The sequence below is a fragment of the Pholcus phalangioides genome, unplaced genomic scaffold (genome assembly GCF_987345545.1).
Source record: "Pholcus phalangioides strain wild (caught in Gottingen) unplaced genomic scaffold, Ppha-v1.0 ptg000039l_1, whole genome shotgun sequence".
Taxonomy (NCBI): Eukaryota; Metazoa; Arthropoda; class Arachnida; order Araneae; family Pholcidae; genus Pholcus; species Pholcus phalangioides.
This window is the reverse complement of record NW_028301625.1, coordinates 2,698,754-2,713,031: the sequence shown is the minus strand read 5'-3', so window position 1 is coordinate 2,713,031 and position 14,278 is coordinate 2,698,754. Positions and strand designations below refer to the sequence as shown.

Sequence of the window (14,278 nt, the reverse complement as noted above, 5' to 3'; positions counted from 1 at the left end):
AGATTTCTTTGGCTCAAAATGGAGTTTAGAATATCATCAGAGCCTTTAGAATAAGGTTTTTTTAGTAATTTTAAAGTACCTTATTTAGTTGAAAACAATGGGAATATTGTGGGGGGATCAACTGATGTTGAGATGAAGAGAGGTGTAGGTGTGAGATTTTGAGAGAATAGGGGCCCAACAGATTTTAGACTGAAGAAGTTCCAAACTTTGGTAGGATTTGTTTTTAAATAATTAGATAAGGAATGGGAAAGGTACTTGGGTTTTTGGGTAGAGATGAGGTTATTAAAACTTTGAGTGGAGGTAGAAATGAAAATTTTTTTGAGTGCATTGGATTTGTATTTACAGGCGGTACAATGGATTTTCCTCTTTAGGTGTGTGATATCTCTATTGATCCACAGATTATGGAGATACTTAGATGAAACTATTTTTGTTGCAACTGTAATCAAGCATTTGTATTAGCCTACTTGTTATTTATCATTTCAGTGTTAAAATCCCTATCAATGGAAAAACTTCCCTTCCATATCATTACCCCCAGCAGAAAAATGAGTAGTAGTTGAATTTTTCGAGAATTGGCCAAGTAGAGCCTCAGAAAAATCACTTGGCCCGGGGGCCCATGATGCTCTTAAGATGGCCTTGCCTGAACATGAAAGATTTTTTGTCACCCATACAAACAAAAACCTCAGGTTTTCGATCATATGTGCACAGAGCTTTTGAAATGTGCTCCAACAATGACTCATTACATCAGGAACTCAGCTTCATTCTTGATATTGCCATAGATAGGGCTTTCAACACGGAAATGGTAAATAGCATCATCAGAAAAAAATGAGACCTGAAACCAAGACCGCTCTCAATAACAATAAAGCCTTTTTAGGTAAAGATATAGCTGTCATACCTTTCAATCCATTTCTCTCTACGAAGCTCAAACATATTTTCAGTCATTTTCAAATACAGGTCATCGACTTGACGCCCAAGAATTTTCCTTAGCCCTTCCCCCCCAAAAGATTCTATCTCACCAACTAAGCAATAGGCCATTTATTATATTCCATGCACAGATTGTCCCCAAGGCTACATTGGTAAAATCGAATGCTCTCTGAAATGTAGGTGAACATAAGAGGTATGTTAAAAATCAAGAAGTCCATAGGTCCACAGTAGCTTTACACTGCTGGAGTGAAGACCACAAATTTAATTTTCCAGAGGCTAAGGTGATGCAAAAAGTTTGATCGCCATTTCTTTTAGACTTCTTTGAGGGTACATACATAAAGGTTTTTCCTGAACAATTAGTAAATGGCACAAAATCATTGCCCTACCACATTTTCATTTTGAAAAACATTTTAATAATATTCGAAGGGGCCAAGCTGGACATGACATTACTAGCAATGGAGGGCAACAACTATGATGACAAAACCGAGAATAAAACTACTGAAATGAAGGAAACAACTTTGACCACCACAGATGCTCTCTCATTCTGACCATGTGACAGAATGTGTTTGTTTTTCCACCTTGATAACAGCACCCACGTGAGTGGTAAAACATAAGTCAAGTGTTTAGTAAATTATTATTTGTCCTTATGACATTGTTAATATCCATCTATAAGACTTTATTGTTAATTGGGTGGTTGCCAGACAATGATTTCATATTTTTCCAGTCAATTCCGGGTAGGTTCCAATCCCCAGAGATAAGAAGAGAATGTGTATTAAAAATATTTTTCTAGGTTTTTTCGAGTTGGACAAATAAGTGAAAATGAAAAGTTGGAGGCAAATAGAAAGAAAATAAGGCCGGTGGGAAACAGTTTGGCATCATTTGGCTCCAATGATTGTTAGATCAGAATCTAAAGCGATTTCAGTAAGGGGGATGGAATTGTTAAAACCAAGTGTAACACCCCCTCCCAAAGAGTTTCTGCCTTTTCAGAATGCATTGTAATCAGGTGGTAAAATTTCGGAATTAAAAATCGTATTGTCTAACCATGATTCTGTAACTGCAACAAAATGGGCATTGTGACTAAGCAAGATTGATTCGAGAAAATCAGTTTTATTCTTTAAACTTTGAGTGTTAATGGTTCCTGATTTGAAGAATTTTTTAATTCGGACGTTGGGTGGACGATGTGAATGTTTGAGGAGGGGAGCTGCTTAAACGGATGACCATTATTGAGAGGAGTGGGAAGTCAAAGAAGAGTTAGTACTAGATTGGATGTGGGAGATTGGGATTCCAATATCAATGATATTATCTCAAACATATTTATAGTTATTTATAAGAGAAAAATTATGAAAAGGTTTTACTTTCTAACCACTATCACAGAATTTATGAGAAGCGCTCCAGATTTTTCCATATAGTTTGGTATTTCAGGTGAGAAATCCTCAGATATTGATACGTTACTATTTTTTAATTTAAAGGCATTTTTTAGGATATTTCTTTCAATTTTGTATTTATTGAAATTGATAATGAAAAATCTGCATCCGTGGATCCTCTTAGGTTTTAGAAGTTTTGTTTTGGGAATTGTTTTTTCCTCTTTATTTTAGCATTATTATTTTCTTTTCTTCCTTGCCAAGTTTTGACAAGTAAAAAAAATATATACTATTATATACATAGACGAAAGTAGGCTGGAAGCGTGGAAAACTTGTTCCACTCATTTTTCCCCCTCTATATAGTCTGAGCTCTACTCTTTGAACTTTTAGTTTCAAATACCTGTGCATCAATCTTAGCTTTTCCAGAATCCATAATTGCTGTGCATATGTGTACAAGGCCTTCCCGAGCTGCAATATGTAGACAAGTCATCCCTGCTTCCCCCTATAGTAAAAAAATGTACCATTAATATTAATGATACACATACTCGGCCAACTTCACTCATACACAATAGATAGCAAATTGATAAATACAAGTAAATTACACACCCTCGTATTAAGCCCTATTCTTTTCTTAACAAGGTATCTTACAACATCCAAATGATTGTTTTCGACTGCTAACATCAAAGGTGTTCTCAGAGTTTTGTTCATGGGGTCTAAGACAGCCCCAGCCTGCAAGAAAGGAAAAAAGAAATAAGGGATTCCAATCAATTCACATTCAGAAAAATTTATATTATTTAAGCATCTGAAATCGTGAAGATGAATGTGTAAAATATTTTTCATTCTGAAAAAAAGCGTTACAAAAAAATGCTTTAAATTCTTGTATGAACATGCTTTATTAGTCAATTTTTGAAATTAAAACTTGGTCTAAATTTTTTTTCAATCAAAAAGAAAACATTTAGAATAAAAATACAACACAGGTGGTTTTAAAGCATGATGAAAAAAATTTATTAAAAGGTTATCAAGTGTATGAAGATCATACAAATCTTGCTGAAATATACCATAAAAAAAGGGTACCGAAGAACTTGATCACAACTTTCTATCTAAAATTCTTCTGATGAAATTAAGTGAATCACTGTGTATAAGTATACACCAGTTATCTTTGATATTATGCTAACACTATCAGTTATTGTTATAAATGTGAACTTCAAAAAAAAAAATCTCTGTATTAACCTGTTCTATTCTTGTTCTTTAACTGTCTTCAATTGTAAAATTGATACCATAGATTTCCTCATAGACAAGCTGTAGAGCATTGGTTGACATTGTGCTCATTGTGCTGCAGCCCTAGACATATATAATAATTACCCTTGTGTGCCGAATCAACCTTCTTGCATAAAGTTTGTGTTGGTCTCTGATACGACACAGGTACCCTGTTATCAGGGTTGGACTTAAAGGTTGCAAAAGGTGTGGTTGCACTGGGCTGCAAAATTTCAGGGCCTGCAATTTTTCCAAAAGAACCCCTTTCCTTCTTCTGCAAATTTTTTGGAAATTTTTGATTAAAATTTAATTTTTTTCCCCATTAAACTATTATTGATTGTGAAAGGAGACTTTCAGTTTAAAGTCCCTATAATATTATTTTTAGCATTATTAGATGTGACAATAGTTTATTTCAAAACGGAAAAGAGTATGCTATGCAGATGGTCGTATTCTTTACCCCTGAAAAAATTTTGCCTTTTTTCTGCCATTAAAGAATAACAGGGCTATATTAACCAAGAGAAAAAAAAAACATGCTTAGGGCATCAAATGAAAAGGGACACCACAAAAGAAATCTAGTAATTTCTTTCCCTTTGAAAACCTCCCCTCTTGTTGGAGTTACCATCTGGTCTGAAGGTACCAATGGTGCACACAAGGTGTGTGTGTGTGAATGTTTGTAATTTCACTTTGACTATTGATGTGCCATATTAGGCTGTAGTATTGACATCTCCAGATGATGACTGTTACTCGGAGTGTTAAATGCATGCCTTCCTTGGAACCTCTGAACTATCATGTTATGATGTTTCCCTAGGAATGCTTGAGAACTTCAAAATTTTCATTCATAAACACCACCATCTCATGAGAATCATTTTCTCATATATATAAGAAAATGGATTTACAATATACAGTATATAAACTCGAAATTTTGACAATTTTTACTACTGCACTTCCAAAGAGAAGGGTAAGACTCTCTGGATATTTTTTCTCAATCTAATTATTCACCTAGTACAGTACCAACATTAGGGATATTTTGTTTCATGAACAGGGCTAGATCTTGAATCCTGCTAACTATTCAGCCACAGAAGATGCCAACTGAAAGGAGCTGATTTTTTATCAGCAAAATGTCATTTGCTTACACTTGAAAAATGTCAAGAATCAGCCCTCTTCATGAACAGAGAGTTCATGCATAAAATACTGAATTTAAGAGCACAAAGGTCCAAAAATTTAGGATGTAGGCTATGTTGCTTGCAGCCCTGGTAGTTCATTGCCTACTATTAAATAAATTATATCTTAGGTTTAGGCTGATTGCAGCTAGTGTTGTTCAACAACTTATACCAGAGCATGTTTTTGAATTTTGAATGTGAATATTAAAATATTGAGATTGAAATCTCAGACTTTATTTGTGGCAAGAAACTCTTGGTTTTAAACAAGTAATAACATTGAAGAGCTCATGCACAGTGAATCCCACTTATAGCATTTTCAAAAAACTTGTCATGAAAACTTTGTTGGGAAGAAAACGTTTTAAATGGGAAATTTCCATAAGTGTTAGTAAAAGTTTAGGATCACGAAAATAAGTTGTAGTAAGTGAGAAAACTTTCCAAGTGGGAACAATAAGCGGAATATACTGTAGTAATTTTTAATTATCTACATTTTCAAATGCAGTTCTAATGTGTTTCAGAACGTTTTTCGTTATTTTTGTAAATTCCACATGGCCCCCCCACATCCTGGAGCAGGGCCCTAGGCTAAGAACTTTAATGGGTCCCAAGCCAGACTTTTCACTAGCCCTTCAGTGATGAATTTATTGCATGAAAAAAGAAGAAATGATAATTGTCCCAGTACAATTCCAGTAATTGATTCCTTTACTTCTATTAATTTATATTAATTAAACAAAAACAGCAATAAAAGATTTGAAAAATGATCAAAGTTATCGAATTGTAACATGTATTTTATAAAGATGATGAAATGCTCTAAAAATATGTCAAAAATGTATGTGTTCAATATGATTCCAGCCACATAAGCAGGTGGACATGCTGATTATTATTAATCATTTATGAATTTTGTAAAAAATTAATTAAAATGCCATTCCCTCCCAATGGATCGTGTTTGATTACTAGAGCCCGGAAGTTCAGGCAAAGTGCCATAAATACCTTTTTTGCCTATTTTTAACTTTTTCTGTAAAAATGTCTTTTCAAACTTTTTCTACCATAAATGCCTATTTTAACATAGTTGTAAGTTTATTGGTGCATTTCAGAAGCCATAATATAAAAAACTTGCAATATTTTAAGCATTAAGAACAAAAGAAATGCCTTTTTAAAAAATTTCCTAACTTTCTGTATTCATTTTCACCAGAAAGTTCCCTCCCCCACCCTTTTTCTGCTCCATTTTAACGTGAAAGTGATCTGAGAGATAGAGAACTTGGTGTTGCCATGAGTTAAATTTGCTTTGACCGGATAGTGTTAGCATGGCCCCTAGGCTGGGATATTTGTTCCCCCCCCCACGTCAGATGTTTCACATATAAGTGGGAGCAACTACATAAAAAAAATTTTGGAGGGGGCTGCAAAAATTTCTTTGCACCGGGTCGTGAAAGTCCTAAGCTCGGCCCTGCCCTGTATGCATTATACTAGTTGCTACAGTGCAATACAGCTTTTTAATCCCTTCATGTATGAGCTGTTGGCAACAACTTTGGATGATCTATATTTGAAGTATCAGCAATAAAACTAAAAAAACTGGTTTTCTTGTTCGCACGTTAGAAATAGAAAGGGGAAAAATTACAAATATGAATAAAAGGCCATTATGGCAGGTGTTTTTGTGTCATAAATACAAAGACCACAACAGACAAAATGGGCAATGAGGTAGCTGAAACAAGTTGCCCATAAAAAAATATGAATGTCAATTAAAACTAAATACATCAACCAAAATAAGAACAATTATTCCACAAAAACTAATACACACTAAAATAAAACTAAAAAACTAATGATTATGATAAAATAAAATACACTGCTCATAAAAAGTTATGGTTGTCTTATCTATAAGTATGTATGGATAGTTTCTCGATTCACCTCATTATAAACATCATATTTGTTTTTAAATATGTCAATTGTGGTAGAATTTATAAATCCTGGGGGGTAAGCTATTCCATTTATTCATAACCCTGTTAGAGAAAAATTCTCTGCACCACCACAACCTGCAGTTGTTTTTTACTAATCGATACTAGTGTCAAAACACTTAATTGATAGTGTATTAATAACTCATGGTCCATCCTATCCATTCCGTTGAAAATTTTAAAAACTTTAAGCATATCCCAACACCTGTGTTCTTCCAATGTAAACAACAAGAGTCCAGTGTACCAACAAGAGCGCTCATGGCTCTTCTCTGCACCCCCTCAACCAAGTCTATATTCCTCTGTAGGTATGGTTTCCAAAACCTTATAGCATTCTCCGATCCAAGACAAGCTGAGCCCCCGAAAAGTGGAAGGATCACTTTAGGAGAGTGCGAAGACACATTATTAAGAATAGAAACTGAGCATTCTATTTGCTTTTTTGACACCAATCAATGTTTAGAAATCTAAGTAACTTGTCAATCAGAATTAAGAATAACGAGGCCTATGATGCCAAGGCTCGGGAGCCTCAAGTGCCGGAGAGGCCTTTGTTTGATCAGATCCAGATCAAATGACAATTTGATCTGATTAAAACTTTTGAGAAAGTAACTATGCAAATTTATAGCTGGGTGAGGAAGACTCAGAACTTGTTTTTTTAGATGGGGGTCTATGATGCTGTTGAGACAGCCCTGGGCTTACTTTAAGGAAATAGAACAAAATCTCAATATAAAATCTGAGCATTAATACCATATACGAGTTCTTGTTCGCGCAAACTTAGTTTTTCTGCTTTTGTGTTACCCTCAGGGTTGCAACTAAAAACGGAAATTTATTCTATTCCCTGGGGATCTGTATCCATTTTGCCACCCCTACCCATAATTTTTAATGGAAAAAAGAAAATTCAGCACTCTCCCTGGTTGGTGTAGCGCCCACAGCATCAGATCCCCCCTCTTCCCCAGCTCAGAATTAGCCCACATCAACCTTCGATAAAGATCTGTAGCTGTACAATCAAGTGTTCTTAAAATTTTAGGATTTTATATAGATGCTGGGAATAAAGTTCACATTAAAAAAAAGTGTATGTTCGATCACTTTTAGTGGTGCCCCTTTTTTTCCCTGATGCCCTAAGCATGTGCTTATTTTTCTCAATGGTTAATCCGGCCCTGGATGACATCTATCCCCAAATTGCTAATGTGTAGATTTGAAATTAAATGTGTACATAATTGTGTTGTAGGTCTGTGTGACCATCATGGCACAACAGAGGTTTTTTTCAAGGGAAAAAACCAACTTTCCAAGTTTGAAAACCTTAGAAAATCATAATTAGTTGATTGCCACTGCACAGTCACAGGTTCCAAACAAGTAGGACATGGGGCCAGTGCTGTCTTAACGCATGGGCCCACCTGGGCCTCACAAGGAGAGAGGCCTCAGAAAAATCACTTGACCCGGGGGTCCATATGATGCTCTTAAGACGGCCCTGACTAGGTGGACCCCTCTAATCATTACTAATTGTTTATTAATTTTGTCAAATTTATAAAAATTCCCTCTGCGTGATTACTATCCAAACCATGAACGCGATCCGGAAATAACGAAAAAATGAGTGTAATGAGATGTGTCTCTCTTTCTGAACAATATTTTCCCTTTCAAGATTTATGTTCGTAACTGGAAAAGTTTGTCAGTCGGGGAACTACTACAAAAATTTCTTTTGGAGGGGGTCGCAGAATTTCCTTTGCACCACACCGCAAAATTCTCAAGCCCGACCATGAGAAAAAGTGAAGTGAATTTTTGAAGATATTTCTTTTCTTTCTTTCCTATCTGCTTGTCTTTTGTATTAAGAGATGGTATTTTTTTCGGCTCGTAATATGTAGGGAAATTGAATTTTCTGGATGTTATGCCGAAACTAATACGTATTTGGAAAGAAAGTGATTTGTCTCCTCCGGGAATCGAAACCGGGTCCCCTTGCATACCAGGCAAGTGCACTAACCAATACACCAGAGACACAATTTTCAATTCCTTATAACACGCATTAGTAGCGAGAAGCACTGAGGTGTATTGGTTAGCGCACTTGCCCGGTATGCAAAGGGATCAACATTCGATTCCCGGAGAAGCAAGTCCTTTTTCTTTCCAAATATTAGTTTCGGCATAACATCCAGAAAATTCAATTTTTCGGTATATTTGTCTTTTTTTTTATGTGACTCTCTAAGGCAGCTGTTCTCAACTGCTTGGGGCTTCATGTGCACCACCCAAGACCTCCGGAGCAGCTCGAAGAAAATAAAATAAATAAGTAAATTTGTTAAGTAAATAAAAAAGAGGAAAAAGGGCTCTGCCAATAAGACGAGATGACCTAAATAAGGGTATTGTATCTGCCAGTATAGTGGCACCATCTGTGCCAAACACAGAGAGTTAATTCTTCACGGGGACCTACCCTCGGGGGGCCTCAGGTCACCAAGTGGCCTGGGGCCTCCGATGCTCTTAAGACAGCCCTGCATGGGGCATGTGCCCCTCCCCCTCCAACAAGATCAAAAATTTAAAATACTTTTTATATTTTTGTAGGACATTAAAATATTGAAGGAAAAAACATTCTTGTACTATCTGTTAATTTAAAATTATTTTTGAGTTGCAGTGACCAAAAATTTCTATGGAAGAAATTCTTGCGCCCCCCCCCCCCCCACAACGGCTGATTCAGCATACACACCCCTGATTTTCGCAATGCGAAATGGCGACGATCGCATAGCGGCTAGATGAGAAAACTGTGGATATTCAAGATAGTTTCTACAGATTTGGATTTTCCCCCAACGATCTCTGAAAATTTTTTGCAATTTGAATGTGTGTGTGTGTGTGTGGGCGTTCCAATCCTTCACAGTTCTTCAAAAAATGTGCATTCACAGTCTTGTGTGAATGAAGCAAATTTATGCCTGATGATGCTGTCTTTGAATGCCGGTAGATACCTGCAAAAGTATCAATTTCTGGTATGTAACCCACAGGGGGAAAATATTCTGAAATTGTAAAATTCGGTTTTTAGCCCCTCATTCAGGGACTCAACTAGATATCTTATCACCTTATTCCTCAACAACCCGCGGGTTATATCAATAAAGTACAGTGAAATGTTTATTTGTACTTCTCAAAGTAGTAAAGCTACTTTTCAAAGTCACACGATCACAATAGAGTAGAAAGAGGGGAAAGTTGGGTAGGTTTTTCTCTCAGTAACGTTTTTCTTCTTGGAATTAGAAAAGAATATGTCAGGATGCGTGAACCAAATTTTTGTGCATCCTTTTGTGTAATTCTGGGTATTTGGCAGGTTATAACACAGGAGCGGCATTTCTGTATAAGTCACTTTAAAAGTTTCAAATCGACAAGGCAATGTTATTACTCATTCAAATCATTAGAAAGCGACTAAGCAGGAGACTGAGGCCATCATCTAAAAGTGACAGGAGCATTTTAAGTGTTAATTATGTTTTTTTTTAAATGTTCATCTAGACTTACTATATCATTTTTGATCACCCATAGATGGTTGAGTAGTTTAAGGGTAAAATAAAAGACATTTTACCTGAACGAGCAGGTGGACAATAATAACACTGCCAATTGCAGCTGCAAAATGAAGGGCATGATTTCCATCCTCTTCCTCATATATGCTAACTGGATTAAGTCCCTTTGCTAAAACGGGTGAAAATTCTAAGATTAGTTTGATGTTTTGTTAAAATTGCATATAATCACCATTACATAATTCAAACAGTAAAACACCAAAAAATGTAAAACAAAAGCTCATGGCACTTAAAAATCTTAAATTTTCAAAAAAATTATGAACATTTTAATATTGATGGATACTACTTCTAATAACTATTCCATTGCATATACTTTCAAAAAATTTTGTTCTTACTATGCTACAAAGGCATCATTTGTCACAAGTTCATCACTCTGCTATTCAATACCATCTGCATGTCTCTTTTTTTTTTTAATCAAAGCAATTTATATACAGCACAATACCCCAACTTACACTATCCCACAATTCATGCAAACTTAGATTTAAGCAATTTGCTGGGGAAAATTTAAATTCCTCAAAGTCAAGCATAATCGCAAGATTATTGCTGAAATAGTAGCAACTATTGAGTAACAATCAAGTTTGATCAACCAGAATAATATGTGTAATGAAACTACTGATTTTTGAAAGGCTACATGATAAACTGGAAAAACTGTTAAAAATGGAAATTTTTGCAGTGATTCAAAGATGGAAAAGATGAAATTCCAAGACTTGCATGGCATATGGGATCTTTGCAGACTGGTATAATTTATATCCCAGGTCCAACGTTGTTGCTAGTATTTGAAAAATAATTGACGTGGGTTAATGACAATATACCGTCTGCAACTCTTAATTTCAACCCACAGGAGAAACTATTTTCTTGTCTCCAAATGCAAGCAGCTCATCTCTTTTGATGGACCACAAAATGATGTTTTATTATCAAATCATTCAAAGTGTACTTACTACATATGATGTTTGTTTACAGAGATTATAGGGAATGCATACTTTTTTAAGGACTGGATTGTGGTGACAAGTTAAATTTTATGAAGTCATCCCATAAGGAAATAACGTTTTCTCAATCAAACAAAATTTTACAGCCGTTTTTCTAAAATTTTGGTATCAATTACAGTGGAAACTCCATAATGGACACCCCCCCCCCCCCTGTTAATTTACAATTTGGAAGTCTGTAGAACAGGGCCTCAACATATTCTGCTGCATATTAGCAGACACTTTCCATTAGTAGAAAACTGCAGTCCTATGGTGTACATTATCAATAGGTTCCACTGTAATATTTTACATGTAAAAATTGCACCCTGACTTGTGCTGTTATTGTTTATCCTACCCTACCCATACCTTTGAGGAATTGCTGTATTAAAATATTAGATTTTTTTTCTATCTTCCCTCTCCAAAATCTGATGGAAGTTTGGTGAAAATAACACATGTGCTCTGTGACAAAATTTAATGCAATTGATTTTGCATGATTCTAAATAAATCTAGTGTTGCTGAGGATATCATCCCAGAGGATTGGAAGCTTGCTAATGTGGTTCTGCTATACAAAAAGGGTAGTAGAGAAGCTGTAAAATTACCATCCAATGAGTTTGATAAGATCCCTCTCAAATAGTTTGGAAATTATTATCAAAAGGCAACTGGTGAAATGGATGGGCGAGCATAATGCATTGTTGCAAAACCAGCATAGGTTCAGGAAGGGAAAGTCTATCAATATCCTTCCCTTCTATGATCATGTGGCTAAAGCTTTAAGTGTATGTATATTGTATATAGTAACTAACTGAATAATATAAACTAATGATACAAAATGACCTGTAAGTGTACATCAGGGGTTCTCAACTGATGCTCCGCTGAGTCCCAAGGACTCCGCGTGCACCTCCCAGGGGCTCCGCGGTGACTCGAGGAAAATAATATAAATCAGTAAATTTGATAGATAAATAAATAAAAGAGGCCTACAGGTTCTCTGCCATAAAAATTATGTACAAAAAAGGGCTCCTCGAGTCAAACAGGGCTCCACCATAAAATTATATACTGGATAGGGCTCCGCGAGTCAAAAAAGGTTGAAAACCGCTGGTGTAGATTTACTAGTAGGTGCATGACATGGTGTCAGGAAAAAGCTTTCTAAGATGAATTGAGATAGGTTCCATTCTTATTGCTTCTTAGATGTCTGCTGCTGCTGGGAACTGTTGTGTTCTAGAATTTAAAAGTTGAATCAACCAAAAGATGGAGATATTTAAGCCACCCGGAGAGTTACAGCTCTACAAACCTCTCTGATTAATGGGTGAAGTGAAAACAAAAGTTCAAGAATTTCATGCTTGCTTCGGAGAAGATTGAGAAGCCTGATGTCGCAATTTTGTTGAACGTCATTGGTGATGAAGGTGTGAGTGTATTTAATATATTCCAGTATACAGCTGCTGAAAGTGCTACAAAATATGATGATGTCTTAACAAAGTTTGATAGATATTGTCTCCCTAGACATAACATTGTGTTAGAACGTTTCAAGTTCTTCTCATATTCTCAGAAAGAGAACCAAGATATAGATGTATACCTTACCAAACTGAAAACTTTGGCAGCCTCATGTGACTTTGGAGAGCAAGAAAAAAGCTTAATTTGGGATAGGATTGTCTTAGGCATCTGTGATTCTAATCTGCAAGAAAGACTGCTTTGAAAACCTGATCTTACAGTAAGCAAAGCGGTTGATAGCATACATACTTGTGATATTAGCCGACGACAGATGGAGAAAATCCATGAGCCTCACTGGGGTTCCAAAGTCGATGCAGAGGTAAAAGTATATTCATACCCGAAAAAGACTAATTCCTGTGGTCGAAAGCATGAGAGGACATTGTCCTGCATTCAATAAGTTGTGCAATCTGTGCAAAAAGAAAAATCACTTTGCGGTAATGTGCAATGAAAATTGTTTTCCTAAGCCACAATCTGCTGGTAATCATAGATGAATTGATGAGGTCTTCCCTAGAGACAACCACCTTCCATACAGCAACAATGACATCGAAAGTTTATACATTGACAGTGTCTTGGAAATTAATATGGTCAGTTCGAGAAATGAATGGCTCAAGGCTATATCAGTTGAAGGAAAAGTAGTGTAATTCAAGCTCGATACTGGGCACAAGTCAACATCATTCCACTCTGAAAGTATTCAAATCTCTAAACGTTGAATGTAAACAGAACTTATCGCCAACAGATGTTGTTCTAATTTTGTATGGCAATTACAAATTAACTCCCAAAGGAGTCATTTCATTATCTTGTAATACTGAAAAATGTTCTAAGTTGAAGCTCCCTTTTGTAATTGTAGATGTTCAGGCTAAACTTATTGTAGGTTTAGAACCATGCAATCTTAAACAGTTGATAGATGTTGTAACTATCGATTCTAAAGTAAATGCCATGAAAAATATGAAAGTGTATTTACTAGTTTGGGAAAATTTCCAGGAGAGCCTCATAACATAGTTGTAAAGAGTGAAGTAGTGCCTGTGATAAATGCCCCCAGAAGAGTACCCCAGTTGCTGTATAAAAAATTGGGCAAAACATTGGACAAGCTGGTACAATCTGGTGTTATATCACTGATTGTGTCAATAGCCTAGTGATAGTAGAAAAACCAAATGGGAAATTACGAATTTGTTTTGACACCAGAAATCTCAACAAAGCCATAAAGCGGGAACATTACATTATCCCATCAGCTGATGAAATTATCAGCAAGTTAGAAGGTACAGTTTTATTCTGTGCTTGACTTGAAAGAAGGATTTTGGCAGATACCTTTGGATGAGGCTAGTTCAGAACTATGCACCTTCAATTCACCTTTTCGGCAGTTTAAATTTAACAGGTTGCCATTTGGAATTAGCTCTGCTCCAGAGGTTTTCAGAAAGCCAATCAAAAACTGTTTGGTGACATAAATGGTATTGAGATCTATTTCGATGACTTGATAATAGCAGGCAATGACAAAAAGAGCATGATCAAATTTTGCTGAAAGTCTTAGACAGGGCAAAAACAAGTAATGTGAAATTAAACCCTAATAAGCTTCAATTTAAAGTTAATGAAGTCAAGTATGTGGGCCTCTTAATTTCTAAGGATGGAATAAAAGCTGATCCAAGCCACATGAAGGCAGTTATGGAGTTTGAAAAC

The 14,278-nt window shown here is 35.8% G+C and overlaps 1 protein-coding gene across 4 annotated transcripts in view; it reads right to left on the bottom strand.

Annotated features, from left to right (window-relative positions):
* LOC149065461 (histone-lysine N-methyltransferase EHMT2-like) overlaps nucleotides 1-14,278 on the bottom strand; it is a 178,833-nt gene that overhangs the window by 74,096 nt on the left and 90,459 nt on the right. For all 4 annotated transcript variants that reach the window (XM_089254034.1, XM_089254036.1, XM_089254035.1 and 1 more), the window contains 3 exons: nucleotides 10,169-10,275; nucleotides 2,889-3,011; nucleotides 2,683-2,784 (listed from right to left, as the gene is read on the bottom strand). In XM_089254034.1, the coding sequence (XP_089110160.1) occupies nucleotides 2,683-2,784; nucleotides 2,889-3,011; nucleotides 10,169-10,275 (332 nt within the window). The remainder of the gene's footprint in view (nucleotides 1-2,682; nucleotides 2,785-2,888; nucleotides 3,012-10,168; nucleotides 10,276-14,278) is intronic.